We start from the raw sequence: 23,187 nt of genomic DNA, 5'->3' as shown, positions 1-23,187 counted from the left end.
TGCAGGAGGGACTGGTGCACTTCACAAAATAGATGGCATCATGAGGGAGGAAAATGATGTGGATATATTGACGCAACATCTCAAGACATCAGTCAGGAAGTAAAAGCTTGGTCGCAAATGGGTCTTCCAAATGGACAATGACCCCAAGCATACTTCCAAAGTTGTGGCAAAATGGCTTAAGGACAACAAAGTCAAGGTATTGGAGTGGCCATCACAAAGCCCTGACCTCAATCCTATAGAACATTTGTGGGCAGAACTGAAAAAGCATGTGTGATCAAGGAGGCCTACAAACCTGACTCAGTTACACCAGCTCTGTCAGGAGGAATGGGCCAAAATTCACCCAACTTATTGTGGAAAGCTTGTGGAAGACTACCCAAAACATTTGGCCCAAGTTAAACAATTTAAAGGCAATGCTACCAAATACGAATTGAGTGTATGTAAACTTCTGACCCACTGGGAATGTGATGAAAGAAATAAAAGCTGAAATAAATAATTCTCTCTACTATTATTCTGACATTTCACATTCCTAAAATAAAGGGGTGATCCTAACTGACCTTAGACAGGGAATTCTTACTAGGATTAAATGTCAGGAATTGTGAAGAACTGAGTTTAAATGTATTTTGCTAAGGTGTATGTAATCTTCCGACTTCAACTGTACATACATACTGTACATACAGTCCATTCTGAAAGTATTCAGACCCCTTAACCTTTTCCAAATTTTGTTACGTTACAGCCTTATTTTAAAATGGATTAAATTGTTTTCCCCCCTCATCAATCTACATGCAATACTCCATAATGACAAAGCAAAAGCAGGTTTTTAGATTTATTTGCAAATATATGAAAAATACAAAACTGAAATTTACATAAGCATTCAGACCCTTTACTCAGCACTACCTTTGGCAGTGACTACAGCCTCGAGTGTTCTTGGTTATGATGCTATAAGCTTGGCACACCTGTATTTGGGGAGTTTCTCCCATTCTTCTCTGCAGATCCTTTTAAGCTCTGTCAGGTTGGATGGGAAGTGTCGATGCACAGCTATTTTCAGGTCTCTCCAGAGATGTTCCATTGGGTTCAATTCTGAGCTCTGGCTGGACCACTCAAGGACATTTATAAACTTGTCCCGAAGCCAATCCTGCATTGTCTTGGTTGTGTACTTAGGGTCATTGTCTTGTTGAAAGGTAAACCTTCGCCCCAGTCTGAGATCCTGAGCACTCTGCAGAATGCTGTGGTAGCCATGCTGGTTAAGTGTGCCTTGAATTCTAAATAAATCACTGACAGTGTCATCAGCAAAGCACCCCCACACCTCCTGCTCATTGCTTCACGGTGGGAACCACACATGCGGAGATCATCCGTTCACCAACTCTGTCTCACAAAGACACGACGGTTGGAACCAAAAATCTCAAATTTGGACTCATCAGACCAAAGGACAGATTTCCACAGGTTTAATGTCCATTGCTCGTGTTTCTAGGCCCAAGCAAGTCTCTTCTTCTTATTGGTGTCTTTTAGTAGTTGTTTCTTTGCAGCAATTTGACCTTGAAGGCCTGATTCACAGTCTCCTCTGAACAGTTGATGTAGAGATGTGTCTGTTACTTGAACTCTGTGAAGCATGTATTTGGGCTGCAATCTGAGGTGCAGTTAATTATTTGATTTCTGAGGCTGGTAACTCTAATGAACTTATCCTCTGCAGCAGAGGTAAATCTGGGTCTTCCTTTCCTGTGGCGGTCCTCATGAGAGACAGTTTCATCATATCACTTGATCGTTTTTGCAACTGCACTTGAATTTTTTTTTTAAGTTCTTGAAATGTTCCATATTGACTGACCTTCATGTCTTAAAGTAATGATGGACTGTCATTTCTCTTTGCTTATTTGAGCTGTTCTTGCAATAATATGGACTTGGTCTTTTACCAAATAGGGCTATCTTCTGTATACCAACCCTACCTTGTCACAACCTAACTGATTGGCTCAAACTCATTAAGGAAAGAAATTCCACAAATTAACTTTTAACAAGGCACACCTGTTAATTGAAATGCATTCCAGGTGACTACCTCATGAAGCTGGTTGAGAGAATGCCAAGAGTTCAACAGTACTCTTGGCATTCAAACTAGAACCATGAGAGAGAATCTGGTACTTACAGGTATCCAGGAGAAAGAAGGGGAAGTTCCTGAATCTGTAGTTAGAGAGTTCCTCCTTATAGCACTTCAAATCCCACGTGAAGCTATCGACACAATCCAACTTGAACGTGTGTACACCGCTTCGGACAGAGAGCCCAAAGGTATGAACGCCCAATCGTTGCCAAATTTGCTTCATTTAACGATAAAATAATGGTTAAAATCCTGGGTAAAAGACTTGCTGGGACCAAAATTGGCATGAATGATCAGTTTCCGAAGGAAATTGCAGAACGGCGTAAAGTTCTGTATCCAATTTTCAAAGAAAATAGATTAAAAGGGAAACGAGTAGCTCTCGTCGTTGATAAACTATATATTGATAACCAGTTGTTCAGAGATACAAAGACTACTCCATGGTTATTTTAAAAAATTACAAAGTTCTCATAGATGAGGAAAACAATACAATTAAAAAAATAGCTTTTGTATACATCTTCACATATAACTAATTGGAACACACAAGCACTAATTCAACATGGTGAAGATAAAAACTAAGTAAACAGAAGGCGCAGTATGTGTGGATGGTGGGTGTGTTTATCTTTTTATTTTATTTGTTATGTTTGGGAAAGTTGAGTGAGTGAGTAATGAAATGGTTGCATATCCCAGAACCAATGTATTGCTGTGAGCCGGGGTATGAGAGGGCTTTCAATGTTGTTCAGATGATGGATATACTTTTATAATGAATTATACGTCTTATTTATTTATTTATTGTCCTATCATGGTGGAACAGTTTTAAAATAAATTATACATTTAATTGATTTATTGTCCTATCATGGGGAACTACATTTTTTAAATAAATTATATCTCATTATTTATTTATGATCCTAATTTAATGCTACGGTCCACAACCCTATACCCTGGACACCCACCTGAATGACCCAGATACTAAGGACAAGTCCCTAACTGTTTTATGGGCCTGCTGTAAGCGGTCTCTATGCAGCCAAAATACAGTCAGAGACCAAGAGCAGCACTGCCCCCTCAAGATTCTGAGCCCGCTTGGCAGGGTTGGTCCTGCAAAGCCAAAGCCCCCTAAAGGGAGAGCATACCACACCAGGAAATTCTCAAAGCTTCTAATGAGAACCTTGACGACCTTGTACCTAGACGGTGGGGATTCCGGTGGGGTGCCCCCACCCAGGCAGTGGCAGTGCTGGCAACACTAGCTGCAGTAACCCATGTGGAGGGGGTCACACTCGGACATTCAGAGAGGGGGCATATTATTGTGACCCTGGTGGCACAAAATCAAAAGTCTGACTGCATGGAGATGCTTGGGAATATGGTCAATACGGGTGACCGTATTGTGGGTGTTTCAGGGAAAAGTTGTACATTTGACCTCCATCATCTAGGATGTGACAATGGTTAATAAAATCTCTCAATTTCTGCCCATTTTTTGCACGGTCTTGCAGGCCTTCTAATGCAGCTGCAACTGTAAGTGCATTTGTAAATCAAGACCTTTCTTGAGTTGGGCTCTGGGATGGTGCAACTGTTGAGAATGTGAGCTTATGGTTGTGTGGGGGGAAAGGGTTGAGTGTGTGTGGGTGTATGTGTGTATCCCACAACTGTTGCGAAGGAGTAAAAGATGTTAGGGACAATAGAGGATCATCCACAGTTATATATAATACAAATCGAGGTGAGGGCGATGGAAATGCATTTGGCGGTTGATTTACTTCTGTTCTGTAAATGGCACTGTGTGCTCTTTTCAAAGGATGGATCCCAGTCTGTTCAGGGCTATGGGATACAGGGGGTCGGGGTGGTCTGCCGGGCATTGAGATGACAATCCAACTAGGGATGAGGAAGGCTTTTAGCGGGTGGAATAGTAGGGACCAATTGGAGGTTTACTTAGTAGCAATGCAAATATCATGGTACAGCTATATAAACACTCAATCATCATGTTACTTTTTAATGGTACGTTTCCAAACATATATTTTCATAAATAGAATTTAAAGTTGTGTCTCATTGTGGTAAGTGGTGAAATAAGTGTAGCCAGTTACAATTGTAATGGCCTAGCAGATAATAAGAAAAGACGATCAGTATTTACCTGGTTAAAAGAGAAGGAATATAATATCTATTGTTTACAGGAAATCCATTCAACAATTTTAGATGAAGTTTTGTGGAAAAAGAACTGGGGGGGCGAAATATATTTCTCCCATGGGCAAAGAAATTCAAAAGGGGTGATGGTTTTAATTAACAGTAATTTTGATCCAAATGTGAAAATTGTCCAAACACATTATCAAGGTAGATGGATTATTTTAAATATGTTATTGGACAATAAACAGATATGGCTTATTAACCTATATGGTCCGAATAATGATGATCCAAGCTTCTTTGAAAATATATATAAGAATTTATCAACTCCACAAGCAACACTAGACTCTATTATTATGGTGGGAGATTTTAATACGGTCTTAAATACCTCTATGGACCGGAAAGGAAATCACACTACAAACTATCACCCTCAAGCACTTAAGGAAATCATGAATGTCATGGATATATTGGAATTAGTGGATATATGGAGACTTAAATACCCTGACCTAGTGAGATATACATGGCGGAGGCTTAATCAAGCTATTTGTCTTGACTACTTTCTTATGCCATTCTCTCTGGCACCAAAAGTTTAAAAAGTGTTGATAGGGGACAGAATGCGGTCGGATCATCACATAATTGGCATATATATTACTCTTGCAGAATTTCCACGTGGGCGAGGATATTGGAAATTTAATCAAAGCCTACTAGATGATAAAATGTTTAGAACTAGGACAGAAGAATTTATAACGGACTTATTCAGACATAACATAGGTACAGCAGATCCCCTTATTGTATGGGACACTTTTAAGTGTGCCTTTAGAGGCCATGCAATTCAGTACTCATCTATAAAACAAAAGCAATTTAGATCACAAGAGTCCATATTAACAAAGGAAATTGAAGGACTAACAGTACAGTTAGATAGCAATAAAAACGGTACCATAGAGGCACAGAATAAGTTAGAGGAAAAACAAAAAGAAATGGAGGAACTTATTCAAGAAAGATCTAGTGTAATATATTATAAAAATAAAGCGAACTGGATGGAATATGGGGAAAAATGCACCAAATTCTTTTTCAATCTTCAATATAGAAATGCTACCAAAAATGTTTTATTAAAACTTGTTACAAATGATGAAGTCACGCATGATTCACCAAATGATATTTTGAAAGAGGAAGTAAAGTACTTTAAGAATATGTTTTCGTTTCAGGCTCCTCCATCTCCACTAACTGAAACTAATTGTATGGATTTTTTTACTAATAATAATAATGTAAAATTAACATCTGTACAGAAAGACTCATGTGAAGGCCATATTACAGAGGAGGAACTGCTTGATGCAATTGGGGCCTTTAAGGATGGGAAAACTCCAGGGCTGGATGGCATACCAGTGGAAGTATACAAAACCTTTTTTTTTATATACTCAAAGGACCATTATCAGCATGTTTTAACCACTCCTATATAAATGGTAGATTATCAGACACACAACAAGAAGGTCTGATATCATTATTACTGAAACAGGACCCAAGTGTTATAAAGATCCAGTCCATTTAAAACAAATTGGAGACCTCTTACACTTCAGTGTTGTGATACAAAATCCTAGCAAAATGCTTGGCGCATAGAATTAAAAAAGTATTGTCAGATATTATTCATCATAATCAGACAGGTTTTTTACATGGACCATACATTGGAGATAATAAGACAAGTACTGGAAACAATTGAATACTATGAAATATCGGGGACACCAGGCCTGGTTTTCATAGCTGATTTTGAAAGGGCTTTTGATAAAGTACGACTGGAGTTTATATATAAATGCCTAGAATATTTCAATTTTGGGGAATATCTTATAAAATGGGTTAAAGTTATGTATAGTAACCCTAGGTGTAAAATAGTAAATAATAGCTACATCTCAGAAAGTTTTAAACTATCTAGAGGAGTAAAACAAGGTTGTCCACTATCAGCATATCTATTTATTATTGCCATCGAAATGTTAGCTGTTAAGATTAGATCAACCAATAATATTAAGGGATTAGAAATCCGTGGTTTAAAAACTATGGTGTCATTGTACGCCGATGATTCATATTTTCTTTTAAAACCACAATTGGAGTCTCTCCACGGCCTCATAGAGGATCTAGATACTTTTTCTATCCTCTCTGGATTAAAACCAAATGATGTGTACTATATTACGTATTGGATCACAAAAAAATGCACATTTTACATTACCATGTAGTTTACCACTTAAATGGTCTGACGGAGATGTGGACATACTCGGTATACAAATCCCAAAAGAAAGAAATGATCTCACTTCAATCAATTTTTATAGAAAGTTAGCAAAAATAGATAAGATCTTGCTACCATGGTAAGGAAAATACCTGTCTATTTGTGGAAAAATCACCCTGATTAACTCTTTAGTCATATCACAGTTTACCTATTTGCTTATGGTTTTGCCTACACCTAGTGACCTGCTTTTTAAATTATATGAACAAAAAAGATAAAATTTTATTTGGAACGGCAAGCCAGATAAAATTAGAAGGGCCTATTTATATAACGAATATGAATTTGGAGGGCAGAAATGATTAAATATTAAAGCATTAGACCTCTCACTAAAGGCATCAGTCATACCAAAGTTATACTTAAATCCAAACTGGTTTTTCTAGTAAATTGGTACGAATGTCTCATCCTATGTTCAAGGGCCTTTTTCCCTTTATTCAGATTACACCTGCCCAATTTCGGTTGTTTGAAAAGGAAATAATCTCCAAAATATCTTTATTTGTTAAACAAGCCTTAGAAGGTTGGTTGCAATTTCAGTTTAATCCACCTGAAAAGACAGAACAAATAATACAACAAATATTGTGGTTAAATTCAAATATAGTAATCGATAAAAAAACTATTTTTCAAATACATTTTTATAAAAGGTATAATTTTAGTGAATGATATTATAAATAGGACTGGTGGAGTGATATCACACATGCAGCTAACACAGACATATGGAAATGTCTGCTCTACCCAAAATTACAATCAATTAATTGCAGCATTACCACAAAAATGGAAGAGGCAAGTAGAAGGGGAAAAAGTAAGGAACTTGTATGTCGGCCCTGTATTAAAGAACATACATGGTTAAAGAAAAGTGTGATAAATAAAAACATATACCAATTTCATTTAAGGACCAAAAAACTGACAGCTGTGCCATATAAATTGCAAAATAGTTGGGAAGAGATTTTCGATGTACCCATTCCATGGCACAAGGTTTATGAATTGCTATGCAAAACAACGCCGGATTCAAAACTTCTAATTTTTCAATTTAAATTACTATACAAAATTCTTGCAACTAATAGAATGTTATATATATGGGGGATATAATCTTCCCAGATCTGCAGATTCTGCTGTGAGGAGGCAGAGTCATTAGATCATTTATTTTGGCATTGTCCATATGTAGCTCGTTTTTGGTCACAGGTCCAGGAATGGCTGAAGAATTGCAACATTTGCCTAGAACTAATGCTGCAGATAGCAATACGGGGTGATTTGAAAAGCCATAGTCAATTAATCAATAAAATAATTATTATTTTAGCAAAAATGTTTATTTTTAATTTACAATCTGCAGAAGCTATGAGAATAGAAAGGTTCAAATGTTTTGTGAAGCATCACAGCACAGTTGAAAAATATATGGCAAATAGAAATCCGAAATGGATGATGTTGAGAGATAGATGGGAGGGGTTGAATGGAGCTGATGGGTGGGACTAATAACAAGATAAACAATGTAAAACATACAGGGTCTGTAAAATGTATATAGGTTCAGAACTTTTGTGAAATAGCACAGTTGCAAATAGAAATCAAACTGGATGGACATCAGAAATAGAGGAAGGACTAAAAACAAACAAAAAATAACTATTGTAAAATAGACTGTGTCTGTAAAATGTGTATAAGATGAATAAATTGAAGGTAAAAGCCAAAGTGTTTATTAGTTTACTCCAATTGTGGGATCAGTGGTAGGGTTTGCGGGGAATAATAATAAAGAGATATTCTTTAAAAAAGTATGTATGTCTATATAGGTATGTGTATGTATAGATGTGTATATGTATGCATGCGTGTATGGATATATATATATATTTACCCCAAAAATATATGGGGGATTGGAAATGATGCAGACAATTACATTGATGGAAGCAATATTCTTTCCGCAATATTAAGCTGATCCACCCCTAAAAAAAAAAAACTAAACATTTAAAAAAAAATGAAAAAGAGTTCAACAGGTTTGTGGCACCTTATTTTGGGAGGACGGGCTCGTGGTAATGGCTGGAGCGGAATTAGTGGAGTGGTATCAAATACATCAAACACATGGTTTGATGCCATTCCATTTATTCCGTTCCAGCCATTATTATGAGCCGTCCTCCCCTCTGCAGGCTCCACTGATATACTCTGGACTCCGACATTGCTCATCCTAATATTTCAATATTTCTTAATTCCATTCTTTTACTTTTTAGATTTGTGTGTATTGTTGTGTGTTGTTAGATATTACTGCACTGTTGGAGCTTGAAACAAACATTTTGCTACACCTGCAATAACATCTGCTAAATATGTGTATGCGACCAATGCAATTTGATTTTTTTTTATCAGGCTTTGGTACACTGACTCTTTGTGCTTATGGCGATGGGCTTGTCCTGTCTGCGGTGAACGGCCAGCTAGATAAGACTCTGCCAAAAGTGGTGTAGGGCTTCTTAACCACCAACTGTTTGGTCCTCTTGAAGAAGATTTGCTGGTACTGCACGTCTCCTGGAAAGATATGGTTGTGGTCTTAGCATTTGCCTCCGCTTTGGGGTATTTTTCAGCAGGGCACTGTGAAATGACTCCAGATAACCTGAGTTTTACAAAAAGAAAAGGTAAAAAGAGAAGAGGTGTAGACTAAATTGATTACATGGTCTGGAAGGTATTCTGTGGTCCTCATGCTACCTCTAACCCCATAACACTAACACAAACCCTACAAAACACTACCCAATTAATGTTTACACCATGCTTACTGGAAATTGAGCTATTTTAGACATCAGCTTGTAAATATTTTGGTCAATTTACTTTCACCTTGTGCAGAGCTTGGGGTTGGAAGCACATCTTGGTGGAAGGAGATTCTGCACCACAGGAGTTTGGTGGCAACTTAATTGGGGAGGATAGGCTTGTGGCAATGACTGGAGCGGAATTTTTGGAATGGTTTCAAATACATCAAACACAGGGTTTGATGCCATTCCATTTGCGCTGTTTCAGCCATTATTATGAGCCGTCCTCCCCTCAGTAGCCTCCACTGTTCTGTACCACATACAAGAAAATACACAACAATACACAATTTAACCACTCCACTAATTGTATTGATCTCTATTAGACTGGCTAGCTAAACATACCTAACATGGTCATTTCAATATTGTCGGCTTGCTGTTATCTAACTAGTGTCACAAAATTGACAGCAAGATTGCTAGCCAGCTGAGACTGGCTGAGAACCAACCATAGACATCCACCATTGCTACCAACAGTTAGCTGTATGGACAAATCGAGTTTTAGTAACGGAGTGTTTTCCAGACAAGGGTGGAATATATGGCTACCAAATTGAGATACTTTATTTGGTAACATTAGCTATCTTACGTTAGCTAACGTCAGTCAAAGATAGAACGAATAAACAAACATGTTAACTCTGCTGAAGGTAGCTGCCAGTCTAGCAGTGACCACCATGGCATAGGCGAAATTGATTGACAGCGTGTATACTGAAAGATACTGTAGATAGCCATATGATTTAGCTGATGGCTTTCAGAGTTCAATACAAGACTGTAATGTTAGCTAGCTAATTTATCCGGCTAGCAAGCTAGCTAACGTTAGGTTACCTCTAATTGAGAATCTTCTGTTTTGTTCTGAAGGAGCAAAAAAATTATGGTATCGCATCACTTCTCAGCTGTCGTCGAAATGGATTCCCCATCAGTTCAGCCTGAAAATCCCCTTGATAATCTTTGGTCACCGCATCATTCTTGATAGCCGCAAGCCACTGGCAGAATCAGGGTGAGTCTTGTAGGTAGACTGGTGAAAGATGACGCTTGTTTGTAATTAGGACAGACAGGCATAGAACATCACAAGGGCATGAGTACAAACAGTGAAAAATAAACGTTTTCTAAAAAAAAACAATCTTGCCTAGAGAAGTTCTGAGATTACTGTGTGTTGGTCGTTCGAAGTAAACAACGCCATTATTCAGGTTTTTGTGCACGCCGTATCAGTATTCACTATGAATGCCGGACTTTGAGGTTCACTATGACCAGACCAATACACAAGGAGTCGAAACTTCCCGATTCTACCAGTAAAATGAAAATGTTCTAGCTTGTAGTTTGGATACATGTGATGTTTATGATAAAAATTAATGTTGTTAATATAGTAATGACTATATGCCAGGGTGAAATACCCCTTCAATAATTACCAAAGTTCTCGGAGCATGTAGTACAGTGGAGGCTGCTGAGGGGAGGACAGCTCATAATAATGGATGGAACAGCGGGGATGGAATGGCATCAAACAATGTGTTGGATGTATTTGACCATTCCATTGAGTCAGCTCAAGCCATTACCACGATCCCGCCCTCCCCAATTAAGGTGCCACCAACCTCCTGTGAGGTTTTTAAATAAAGGTTAGATAAATAGTAATACACTTTTGGTTCAGGGACAGTTTAAATGGAACATCTATCTCAGATATATTGTCATTCACGGTGATGATTGCAGACAGTGCTATAGTAATTCAATGAAGGCAGAGAGAGCTGACTGAAGTTCTTGTGGTTTTTCACTTGAGTAATTTTTCTGGCAGCTTTTGGAAGACATCCTGCTGTTAGGTGGATTAAACCATTCTAGGGTGTGGTAGAGGGTGGAGGTAGAACGAACCATCCATTGAAAATGAATAATTCTTAATAAAATTACAGATAGGCCTTTAGGGAAAGTGTCTCGTGTGTCAGGCTGTATGTCTGGTTAGATTTATAGAAGTTATGATTGAGTATGATTAATGATGTTTTCTATATTTTTATATGTGTGGTTTACTAGATCGTGTGAGACATTTGTCACCAAGTCTTAAGCTGTTAGTCACATGAACACACCTACAGTAAGGTGTGTTTGTGTGTGAGTAACACAGATATATACCACACACACACAATGACTCACCTCTATCTCACTTTTATACTTAAGACAGATCTCTTTTTTACATTCAATCTCTCCTTACTTGATCACAAACTTTCGTACTCACCCTAACACACACACCATGGTTGTTGCCCGTTGCAGTGGGCAAACCAGTTTGCTTCTTTGTACTTGTCAGTGCAAAGCAGCAGCAGAAGTAATAACCCTGCTGTCATAGTGTCGTGTTGCAGCTTGTGCAAGGTCAGACAGGGTAAACAGTTTCACAAGAAGGAGGGAGGGAGATAAAGGGAAGAGTGTGGGACAAGAAAAGGAGGGATGAAAGACAAGGAACTGGGAAAGGGGAAGAAGGAGTGAGGAAGTATGGGGGTAAGGAATTGGATTTGTTTGGAACATTATCATGCTGTGTGATCTATATCTATATGCAAAACTGTACGGTTCCTGTTTCTGGTTCCTCCTGCTCAAATGGGCGTATGTTCAAAAGGTCCAAAACACGGCTCAAAGCTATAGAGTAGTGGTCAGAAATAAGCCATTTTAATGAATTTGTTGCGCCCACAAATTCTGAGTCATGTTTTTCTTTATATCACTGTAGTGGTCCTGTGATATTTCAGGGAAGTGTTGTTCGTGATCCATAGTCAATAGTATTTTGGCCTGTGTTGCTATGATATTCAGGTTAGTGTTGTTGTTTTGAATGTGATGTTTTGTGTGTTACTGATGGGTGTGTTAAAGGGGTGCATTCAGGTTCAATTAAGTACCTTGTGGTGTTGTTGGGCGTTTATAGAGTCATGGCATTCAGACCATTATTGTAAGATATAAACTGTACTGTTCTGTTAAACCCAATGTTAAGTGCTATAGTATTTCTGTTATGTGCAGAAAGGGCGGAGACTTACCAGAGGGTGTGACCACAGGGAATGGATCCTTGCTGTTTAATAGGCCCCTCGTCCTGACGGACGCTGGCATCTACCAATGTGTGGCCATGAACTCTGTGGGGGCGGATAACGCAGAGGTGGAAATCACTGTGACAGGTAGGTTGGGCTATCACTCATATTAGAGAGCGATATTGAATGAGTAATAATTGTCTTACTTTAGTCCTGGATATATATGTTGTATTTTATTTTTCATTTATTTTTGTATCCTAAAACAAAATTCTGTAAAATACCTTTGTTTTGTTAAACAAAGAAGTTTAGCTAACAACGGCAGTTTATACAATCACACATACAGTATGTTCACATTTTCAAAATGATGTGTATTTCTGTATCTCTTTGAATATGACATCACTTCCTATTGTCCCTCTCCCTCAGAGTTGCCTCAGGAGCAGGCGTCGTTCGACAGTCTCCTGATGATAATAGTGGGAGGAGTGGCCGGAGTACTGCTTCTAGTCATGATCATCATAGTCATCTCTGTGACCCGTCACCACAAACGCAAGAACAAGAAACTGTCGAGGGAACTCACTGTGAGGAAGTATGTTTTCAAACTTTACAGTAACTCCCCTAAAATCGTTATAGAATCTAAATGATAAATGTTACACCGAAATAGTAATTCCGAATATCTAACAATGCCTCTGTCTCTCAGGGAGGAGATCAGTACTCTCTCCAGACAGGCATCTTTCAGAAAAATGAACTCAGTCAGTATGGACACTAGAGGACAGGTAAGATATTAAATCACCATATACCATATCTTACAGTATGTGGCAGTGGAGGCTGGTGGGAGGAGCTATAGGAGGATGGGCTCATTATAATGGCTGGAATGAAAGAAATGGAACAGAGTCAAACATATTTATGGTTTTCATATGTTTGATATCGTTCTATTTATTCCATTCCAGCCATTACAATGAGCCCGTCCTCCTATAGCTCCTCCAACTAGCCTCCACTGGTCTGTGGTCTAGGCATGCTGTCATTCTGTAAATAAATACTAGCACTTCCATGAGCGTTATCTATTTGCCTGAAGTTAATATGGTCATTTTTTTCTCTCTCTCCCTCACTCTATGTCCCCGTCTCATTATCTCCCCCCTCCCTCTCTTTCTGTTATTTTAGACAGAGGAGAATATCCCTCTCAGAGTGGAGGGGACACTGCGGACCAGTCTGTCCTCTGTAGGGGTCAGTCTCCATTTCACTCTTTCTCTGCATGTGAGGGAGACATCCGATTTAGCCTCCAGATGCATGGCCGCTAAGTTCTGAGCTCCGCAGGGCAGGCAAATCTCATTCTAATTTAAACATTTATATAATTAAATTAAATGCAAGGAGCTTATTTTCTTTAAATAACATTTATGTGAAAAGAAAAGTAGTGCATCTTACATACCGTATATTCATTATACTTTATACTAATTATACTTTGTTATTAAAACTTCATGCTTTCCCTCCATCTTATTTTCTGGGACTCCTGCTTCGGATGCTATCTTAAATCAGACTCTTCAGTGGAAAATGTGTTTAAAGTTCTCTATTTCTCCCTTTCCTTCACACACAGGAGCAAGGGCGCATTAGGGAGAGTCGATCTACTCTGGTAGGGGGCGGGGGGCTAGACTACCTGGGTCGACCTGTTCTGTACAATTCTTCACGAAGAGGGAGGGAGAGCAGAGCCATGGACAGAGAGGAGGAGAACAGACTTAGGGTGGAGTCAAATGTGCAGAATAGCACCATGTCTTTGGTAAGTGTGTGTGTGTGTGTGTGTGTGTGTGTGTGTGTGTGTGTGTGTGTGTGTGTGTGTGTGTGTGTGTGTGTGTGTGTGTGGTGTGTGTGTGTGTGTGTGTGTGTGTGTGTAAAAATCAGTGAAATTTCTATAAATTCAGTTTTGTCAAAAAATCATGGTTGGAATTTCTGGTGCAACACTAGACATGAGGCATCATGAATGGCCTACTCAATTTCTTGTAAACCTTTTAAACTCATAGGTTTAGTAGAGATTGCTAGAGATACTCAAATGATCTATAGTTATTGATGAGCCGTATTTTCCTTTATCTAACCACATATTTACCACTGTCTCACAGGCAAACCATCTCCACCCCCCTCTCCAACCCTCTCCCTTCCCAATGGAACAGTCCATCGAGCTGCTGAGGTCCCTGAACGGTAGTGCCATCATCCCAACGGAGTGGGGTTTACATATACGGCAGGGGCCCGGTAGCAGGAACACCCACTCCCCTCTCAGTTGCAACAACCCTCCCATCACAGACGACGAAGACGAGGAGGATGAAGGTGTGGAGGGGGAGTGGGAGACGTGCCCCAGGATGAGTCCGTTGGATCAGGGGAGGTCAGAAGACCAGGACAGCAAGACCAACAGTTCTCAGATCTCAGAAGTAGAATGTGGACTCAACCCTCACTTCCAGCAGAACAATGGAACGTTGAGACCCAAACCGCTCCCCAAATACCGGCCCAATGGCATCCTCCTCACCTCATCACCACACGCCTCCTTCATCCACAAGGCCCAGATTGTATAGAGCGGTAGGGCTAGGTAAGGGCAGGTGACATATTATACGATGAGGCACACTTTGCTATACAACACCACTCTAAACAGTGTTTTGTATGTGATTGGTTGTGACTGTTTGGGATACGAGGTCGTTGGTGGCATACCTCGGTGGCAGCCAGTTGACCTACTTTTCACTTCTGAAATATACCTCCACCTTCACCTCAACCGCTCAGACATTTATGATCAGCAAATAAAGCTTCCGATTCAAGAAAGACTCCTTGGCGTAGAGATACAAATAATGTCAGTTTGGACATAGACCAAAGTAGTCATTGATCTTGTATAAATCACTGTAGAAGCACATGAATGTCAGGTTGGACATAGACAGACCAAAGTAGTCTTTGTATCACAGCAATAACGATCACTCCAGGCCCAGGAAGCATCAAACTGAGAGGAACTAAAAGACTGCCGTGCTTTATTATTGTATAGTTTTTTTGCTACTACGACTTGGTGACAGGACTAAGGTGCAAGATTAGAATATCAACTACGCACCAATAGCGCCTGCCTAGTGGAATCCATGTTGGCGAACTTCCACCCTCCTTCCTTCTAGATGAGGATACAACCTGTACTGTTCTGTTCACCCTAAGATGGAGTCCATCTTTTTAACTTGAGTTTATCTGGAGATACCCCTCCTTGCCATGAAACTTGGGTGTGCACAAACTTTGAACTCGCTGTAGTCTAAGATGTCAAAAGCTGAAGACTGCATTTTAGACAAAAGGTTAAAAAAGAATCTTACACCTGAGCACAGTGAGAGCCTATGTGTAAATCTACTAGAAGTGGGAAAAAGTATTGTTCTTCTATTTTCTTACGCTACAGACATTTAGACAAGATAACTGCAATATGCCTTTGTTTGTATGAATACAGTAAAAATAGTCTTTGCTTTGTAGGCCAAAATAGTATTATGTTTGAATCTACTGTATTATAATGACTTGAGTGTGGCCAAAATGACACCTTATTCCCTACATAATGCACTGCTTTTGACCAGAGCCCTATGAGCCCTGGGCAAAAGTAGTGCACTAGATAGGGAATAGGGTGTAATTTCATGCTGTACATAAGTGTTTCTTTCATGCCATGTTCCTGGGAACATCTTACTGTATTTCACAGATTTGTAAACATATACTTGTAATTCAGTGGAGGCTGATGGGAGGAGCTGTAGGAGGATGGGTTCATTGTAATGGCTGGAATGGTATAGATGGAACGGAGTCAAACATGTGGTTTCCATATGTTCGATGTGTTTCATACGTTCCATCATTCAATTTCAGCCATTACAATGAGCCCGTCCTCCTATAGCTCCTCTCATCAGCCTCCACTGCTGTAATTGTATTTTATGCATAGGCTTCCATGTATGAAACGTTGGACTCACAAACACATTCTTCTTTAGGAGAGCAGTTGTATTATTCCGTGGTTTTTAACTATTTTCCTTTGTATAATACTGTAACGCTATCTCTGAGTGAATGTATTACCTACATGCACTGAGTGTACAAAATATGAACACCTGCTCTTTCCATGACACAGACTGACAAGGTAAATCCAGGTGAAAGCTCTCATCCCTTATTGATGTCACTTGTTAAATCCACTTCAATCAGTGTAGATGAAGGGGAGGAGACAGGTTAAAGAAGTATTTTTAAGCCTTGAGACAATTGAGACATGGATTGTGTTTGTGTGCCATTCAGAGGGTGAATGGGCAAGACAAAAGATTTAAGTGCCTTTAAACTGGTGCCAATGCGTACCGGTTTGTGTTAAGAACTTTAATGTGGCTGGGTTTTTCACGCTCAACAGTTTAATGTAAGTAGTCCGGGTGGCCATTTAATTAACTGTTCAGCAGTCTTATGGATTGGGGGTAGAAGCTGTTAAAGAGCCTCCTGGTGTGTTTGGACCATTCTAGTTTATTGATGTGGACACCAAGGAACTTGAAGCACTCAACCTGCTCCACTACAGCCCTGTTGATGAGAATGGGGGTGTGCTCAGTCCTCCTTTTCCTGTAGTCCACAGTCATCTCTTTAGTCTTGGTTACGTTAAGGGATAGGTTGTTATTCTGGCACCACCCGGCCAGGTCTCTGACCTCCTCCCTGTAGGCTGTCTCATCCTTGTCGGTGATCAGGCCTACCACTGTTGTGTCATCTGCAAACTTAATGATGGTGTTGGAGTCGTGCCTGGCCATGCAGTCGTGGGTGAACAGGGAGTACAGGAGGTGACTGAGCACACACCCCTGAGGGGCTCCAGTGTTGAGGATCAGTGTGGCAGATATGTTGCTACCTAACTTCACCACCTGGGGCCGGCCCGTCAGGAAGTCCAGGATCTAGTTGCAGAGGGAGGTGTTTAGTCCCAGGATCCTTAGCTTAGTGATGAGCTTTGAGGGTACTATGGTGTTGAACACTGAGCTGTAGTCAATGAATGGCATTCTTACGTAGGTGTTCCTTTTGTCCAGGTGGGAAAGAGCAGTGTGGAGTGCAATAGAGATTGCATCATCTGGGGATCTGTTTGGGCGGTATACAAATTGGAGTGGGTCTAGGGTTTCTGGGATAATGGTGTTGATGTGAGCCATTACCAGCCTTTCAAAGCACTTCATGGGTACGGACGTGAGTGCTACGGGTCTGTAGTCATTTAGGCAGGTTGCCTTCGTGTTCTTGGGCACAGGGACTATGGTGGTCTGCTTGAAACATGTTGGTATTACGGACTCAATCAGGGACATGTTGAAAATGTCAGTGAAGACGCCTGCCAGTTGGTCAGCACATGCCCGGAGCGCACGTCCTGGTAATCCGTCTGGCCCTGCAGCCTTGTGAATGTTGACCTGTTTAAAGGTCTTACTCACGTCGACTACGGAGAGCGTGATCACACAGTTGTCAGGAACAGCTGATGCTCTCATGCATGCCTCAGTGTTGCTTGCCTCAAAGCAAGCATAGAAGTGATTTAGCTCGTCTGGTAGGCTCGTGTCAATTGGCAGCTCGCGGCTGTGCTTCCCTTTGTAGTCTGTAATAGTTTGCAAGCCCTGCCACATAAGACGAGCGTCGGAGCCGGTGTAGTACGATTCAATCTTAGCCTTGTATTGACACTTTTCCTGTTTGATGGTTCGTCGGAGGGCATAGCAGGATTTCTTATAAGCTTCCGGGTGAGCTGAAATAAAAGATTACAGAAATGTTCCATATGCACAAAAAGCAAATTTAATCAGAAGCCAGCACATTCCTGTTAGTGAGCATTTCTCTTTTTCCAAGATAATCCATCCACCTGACAGGTGTGGCATATAAAGAAGCTGATTAAACAGCATGATCATTCCACAGGTGCACAATAAAAGGCTACTCTAAAATGTGCAGTTTTGTCACACAACACAATGCCACAGATGTCTCAAGTGTTGAGGGATCGTGTAATTTGCATGCTAACTGCAGGAATGTTCACCAGAGCTGTTGCCAGAGAATTGACTGTTAATTTCTCTACCATAAGCCGCCTCCAACGTTGTTTTAGAGAATTTGGCAGTACGTCCAACTGACCTCACAACTGCATACCACGTGTATGGCATTGTGTGGGCGAGCGGTTCCCAATGGTGGCAGTGGGGTTATGGTATGGGAAGCCCAAAATCCTGAGGCCCATTGTGTCATTCATCCGCCGCCATCACCTCATGTTTCAGCATGATAATGCACGGCCTCATGTCACAAGGATCTGGACACAATTCCTGGAAGCTGAAATGTCCCAGTTCTTCCATGGCCTGCAGACTCACCAGATATGTCACCCATGTATGACAGCGTGTTCCAGTTTCCGCCAATATACAGCAACTTCGCACATTGAAGAGTTGGACAACATTCCACAGGACACAATCAACAGCCAGATCAACTCTATGTGAAGGAGATGTGTCGTGCTGCAGAAAGCAAATGGTGGTCACACACACACCAGATACTGACTGCTTTTCTTATCCACACCCCTATCTTTTTTAAAGGCATCTGTGACCAACAGATGCACTGTATTCCTAGTCATGTGAAATCCATAGTTTAGGGCCTAATGAATTTATTTCAATTGACTGATTTCCTTATATGAACTGTAACTCAGAAAAATCTTTGAAATTGTTGCATTTATATTTTTGTTCAGTATAGTTTATCAACCTGGGTATTTTTTTACTTTTTACATAAGACATTATCAATCAAATGTATTTATAAAGCCCTTCTTACATCAGCTGATGTCACAAAGTGCTGTACAGAAACCCAGCCTAAAACCCCAAACAGCAAACAATGCAGGTGTAGAAGCACGGAGGAACCAGGCTATGAGGGGTGGCTGGTCCTCTTTTTGGCTGTGCCGGGTGGAGATTATAACAGAACATGTCCAAGATGTTCAAATGTTCATAGATGACCAGCAGGGTCAAATAATAATAATCACAGTGGTTGTAGAGGGTGCAACAGGTCAGCACCACAGGAGTAAATGTCAGTTGGCCTTTCATAGCCGATCATTCAGAGTATGTCTACCACTCCTGTTGTCTCTAGAGAGATAAAAACAGCAGGTCTGGGACAGGTAGCACGTCCGGTAAATGGATCAGGGTTCCATAGCCGCAGGCAGAACAGTTGAAACTGGAGCAGCGGCACGACGAGGTGGACTGGGGACAGCAGAGAGTCATCAGGCCAGGTAGTCCTGAGGCATGGTCCTAGGGCTCAGGTCCTCTGAGTGTGTGTGAGAGTGAGTGAGTGAGTGAGTGAGTGAGTGAGTGAGTGAGTGAGTGAGTGAGTGAGTGAGTGAGAGAATACTTAAATTCACACAGGACATCGGATAAGACAGGAGAAATACTCCAGATGTCACATACTGACCCTAGCCCCCCGACACATAAACTATTGCAGCATAAATACTGGAGGCTGAGACAGGAGGGGTCGGGAGACACTGTGGCCCTGCCGGATGATACCCCTGGACAGTATGGTGGATGCTGCAGTGTACCCAACACATCTTGACCACCAAAGTCCATTTGATGTCACAAAGCTGTCCAGTACTTCAAAAATATCCTCTCGTGTTTTCCTGGTTTCCAGTGGTTTGCAGAAAAGGATGTCTTCCTTAATTGATCCCCGATAAACGTGACGGACATATACCAGGAGCTGTGCCAGGCCCGCCACGCCTGTTGACTCATCCAACTGTAACGCATATAATTAACTGGCTTATATGCGAAGCAGTAATTGTTTCAAAGCATCTCCTGCCATGTCACGGATGCTCGTGAAACAGTGTTGTTTGAGGAAGGACATTGTCTGTAGTTTTTTTTTGCCTTTTCCCCCAGCCACATCCGCAGCAGCAGGAAGAATTAAGTCGTCACAATAGTATGGGGCTTGCCTGTCCTAGCCAATCGGTAGCACACCATATAAGACGCTTCTAGCCCCTTCTTATTAATAGCATCTGTTGATTTTATACATGTCTTACTACTCGAAAGTCGTCTTTATACTCACTCAAAAAAACTCCTGTGGCTTATTTTTCAAATTGTCATGTTTCGTTTCTAAATGTCTGCGCAAGAGTGAAGATTTCCCGTGAGAGAGTAACGGTTAATGTGATTGGATGTTAATTATTTGACTAGGCTACCTGTATTTAACATTGTGTTGTTATTTCGTTAAATGTAATTTTTGGCAGTGAAACTAGGCTACTCAGGCGATAAAAAAACCTCACCCAAATGTATAGCCCCGTTGGAAAATATAAATGTACTGTTTGAAAATGTGAAGAATGTTTTTTTATATATATAAACTCAGCAAAAAAAGAAACGTCCCCTTTTCAGGATCTAATGGACACATGCTCTAACTCGTATACTTTTCATAGTCTTAAAAGGGGCAATCTGTGAAATCAACTCTTGTGACATTATGTTCACTAAATACCAGTATCCCCCCAAGAATTTAGGTTTTGGTTATAGACGTGGGCATAAGCCAAAATAAACATGTGTCTGTTGCAAGGCTTACCCTGGGCTCAGACCATTTACAGAAAATAATATTTGGCTTCACTTTAACCTGACTCAACTGATTACAAAGCCCCCACAGATTAATGTAAAAAAAAAATCCAGCAACTCTTCACTGATTGTGTCACGTCCTGACCAGCAGAGGGAGTAGTTGTTTAGTATTTTTGGTCAGGACGTGGCAGAAGTAGTGTTGTATGTGTTTTTCTGGTATTTCTGTTTCTATGTTGGTCTGTGTGGCTCCGGATCAGGGACAGCTGGTTATCGTTGTTCCTGATTGGGAGTCATATATTAGGACTGTGTTTGTCACCTGTTTTTTGTAGGTTGTTTTATTTCGCACTGCTACGTATAGTTATAGCCTGTGAAACTGTCTCCCGTCGTTCTAGTTTATTGTTTTTCCGTGTGCATCAAACTTAATAAAGTGATGTGGAACACGCAACCTTCTGCGTATTGGTCTGACAGTGATTTCTCCTTATCATCAGATGACGAAGTTTGTGACAGATTGACCTAATTCTGACAAGTACTTGTCCAGTGGTGTCTTTGCTAATGATCTCAGTGATCTTTGTCCTATTGCATGTATTGGAGACGGCAAACAGATTAACACTGATCCTCGTATAATTATGAAGACATTTAACATGTTTTTCTTCATGAAAGTATTACTCTGAATGTTTGCTATCTGAATTATCAGCTTTTTAGAGGAGTGTGAATGCACGGTCAAAGTTGTGGCACAGTGTTATGATGGGGCTGCAGTCATGGCCTCTGGAATAAACGCAGTACAAGCCAAGGTGAAAGAAACTTCCCGCAAACTCTGCTCATTCATTGCTATGCGCACTCTCTTAATCTGGTGATGTCACAAGGTGCTGGTAAACTAAAAGAAAGCAATATTTTTTTTCTTCTCATCTTGGTGGCCTAGCAGCATTTTTCTCAAAAATGTTTACTCATTGTAGCTCGCAGGTGTGAAGTTGAATTTGGTGTCGAAGTGCTGACTTTGTCAAACAGGCTAAATCTTTGAAACCAGTTGTTCAGGTTGAGCTATTATCGGTGCTGAAAAGTAGGCAATTCCAACAGTAAAGCTTTTTGGTCAGCTCACAGCCACGGATAGCGCTCATAATTATTAACTCTTTCCTCGTTGCACCAAATGAGGCAGTGCAGGAGTTGGTCTCCCGGTCTGTACAAGATTTAATTTTTCATTAAAAGTTAGTCTTGAAAAGGGCGATGCCAACAATTTAGCCACCACATCGTCCTTGATTACTCTCTCTGCAGTTGCCATCATTACATACACTCACCGCAAAAAGCTAGCCAGCTAGCTAGGCTCAAGTGTGAGAAAACAAGATACGGCTGGCTATTGGCTCTGAATTAGTGACGTATACATCATACAATTGTCCCACCTATTACAAGACAATTTGTGATGGGTTGATTCTACTGTCAATTCCAAAATGCTGCTCTAATTGAAGTCAATGTCAACGACGTTGGCTGTTGCCTTCTATTCAAAGCCTGAGGGTCTAGCCAATGAGCGTTGAGCACAGCTAGATTATTTCTACTAAGAGACTACCAAAGAAAAATTCTGATTGGATATTTTCTCTCTTGGATATTAACCCTTATTTTTCCAATACAAACTGAAGAAATTCAAATGGAAGATCATTACAATTAAGACAAAAAAATATTAAAATCAATGAAAACAAAATTACAAATTATAATATATAAAAATATATACAGATTTGTATCTATCCTTAGGCACTCTCTGAGGATGTAGAGGGCCCTGATGGTTTCCCACTGTGTGAAAACTCCTGGCCCTAACCACAAGCTGCTGTAGCCACAACTGGGGCCTGTTCAGGAAGGGGTTCGATTTGTCTCGCCCGGGCGCCCATGTAGGACTGTTTTACATTGGTTGAAAGTTGATTGCATTCGATTTGGAACGGGGCTGCCTCCCGGGCGAGCCAGGTGTCCTGTTTAAAGCTCACAGCGAAGTCGGCCCAAAACAAAAGTGACCCAATTAAGAAGGGCGCTCCTCCCCGCTTTCGGCCAGTGACTTGACGGGCCTTTGCCCGCTGCCCCGCGGCTCAGTATAATCGAATCCGCCCAAGGATGCTGTTACAGAATGTTCAGATTCATTGGGAAAGATGGGCTCATTAGAATGGCTCGAACAGAATAAATAGAATGATAACAAACACATGGTTTCCATGAGTTATACAATTCCATTCCAGCCATCATTATGAGCCGTCTTCCCCTCAGCAGCCTCATGTAGAGTAGATGACATGATTCCTTATTCTATTTCTAATCGGCAACTGTCAGAATGCAAGTGTGTGTGAATGAGGCCCACAATTCAGGGTGTTCCTGCATGTGGGCATTCTTCAGGCTTCTGCAGGAATCCCCCCCCCCCCCAAGCATTGGTTCCTTCATGTGGCTTGTGTTTACATGACACGTTTGATATTCTGGATTTCCCCTGATTGTCCGTGCGATTAAAATGTGGGTTAAAAGGTAAATAAAAGTATGAGTTTTTCCACAGGCCGCAATCACACCCTTCTTG

At 40.7% G+C, this 23,187-nt stretch overlaps 1 protein-coding gene and 1 long non-coding RNA gene across 4 annotated transcripts in view; one reads left to right on the top strand and one right to left on the bottom strand.

The window, feature by feature from the left end:
• Positions 1–21,099, top strand: part of LOC106577661 (nectin-4) — a 33,198-nt gene extending 12,099 nt beyond the window's left edge. The window contains exons 7-12 of the mRNA XM_014155978.3: positions 12,185–12,336; positions 12,613–12,772; positions 12,884–12,959; positions 13,345–13,407; positions 13,775–13,954; positions 14,292–21,099. Coding sequence (XP_014011453.1) covers positions 12,185–12,336; positions 12,613–12,772; positions 12,884–12,959; positions 13,345–13,407; positions 13,775–13,954; positions 14,292–14,738 — 1,078 coding nt within the window. The 3' untranslated portion in view covers positions 14,739–21,099. The remainder of the gene's footprint in view (positions 1–12,184; positions 12,337–12,612; positions 12,773–12,883; positions 12,960–13,344; positions 13,408–13,774; positions 13,955–14,291) is intronic.
• Positions 7,732–11,538, bottom strand: LOC106577662 (uncharacterized). 3 transcript variants are annotated; one of them, XR_001322184.3, is made up of 4 exons: positions 11,424–11,538; positions 10,037–10,226; positions 9,249–9,470; positions 7,732–9,030 (listed from the first exon to the last, which is right to left on the bottom strand). It is a non-coding gene; the product is annotated as an uncharacterized LOC106577662 (long non-coding RNA). The 3 variants fall into 3 exon arrangements; XR_001322183.3 differs by lacking the exon at positions 11,424–11,538 and adding an exon at positions 10,618–10,711; XR_001322181.3 differs by lacking the exon at positions 11,424–11,538 and having other exon boundaries at positions 10,037–10,454.
• Positions 21,100–23,187: the final 2,088 nt, after the last annotated feature.

Source organism: Salmo salar, chromosome 18, assembly GCF_965601325.2.
Source record: "Salmo salar chromosome 18, fSalSal1, whole genome shotgun sequence".
NCBI classification, from domain to species: domain Eukaryota; kingdom Metazoa; phylum Chordata; class Actinopteri; order Salmoniformes; family Salmonidae; genus Salmo; species Salmo salar.
This window is presented reverse-complemented; position numbering and strand designations above follow the sequence as displayed.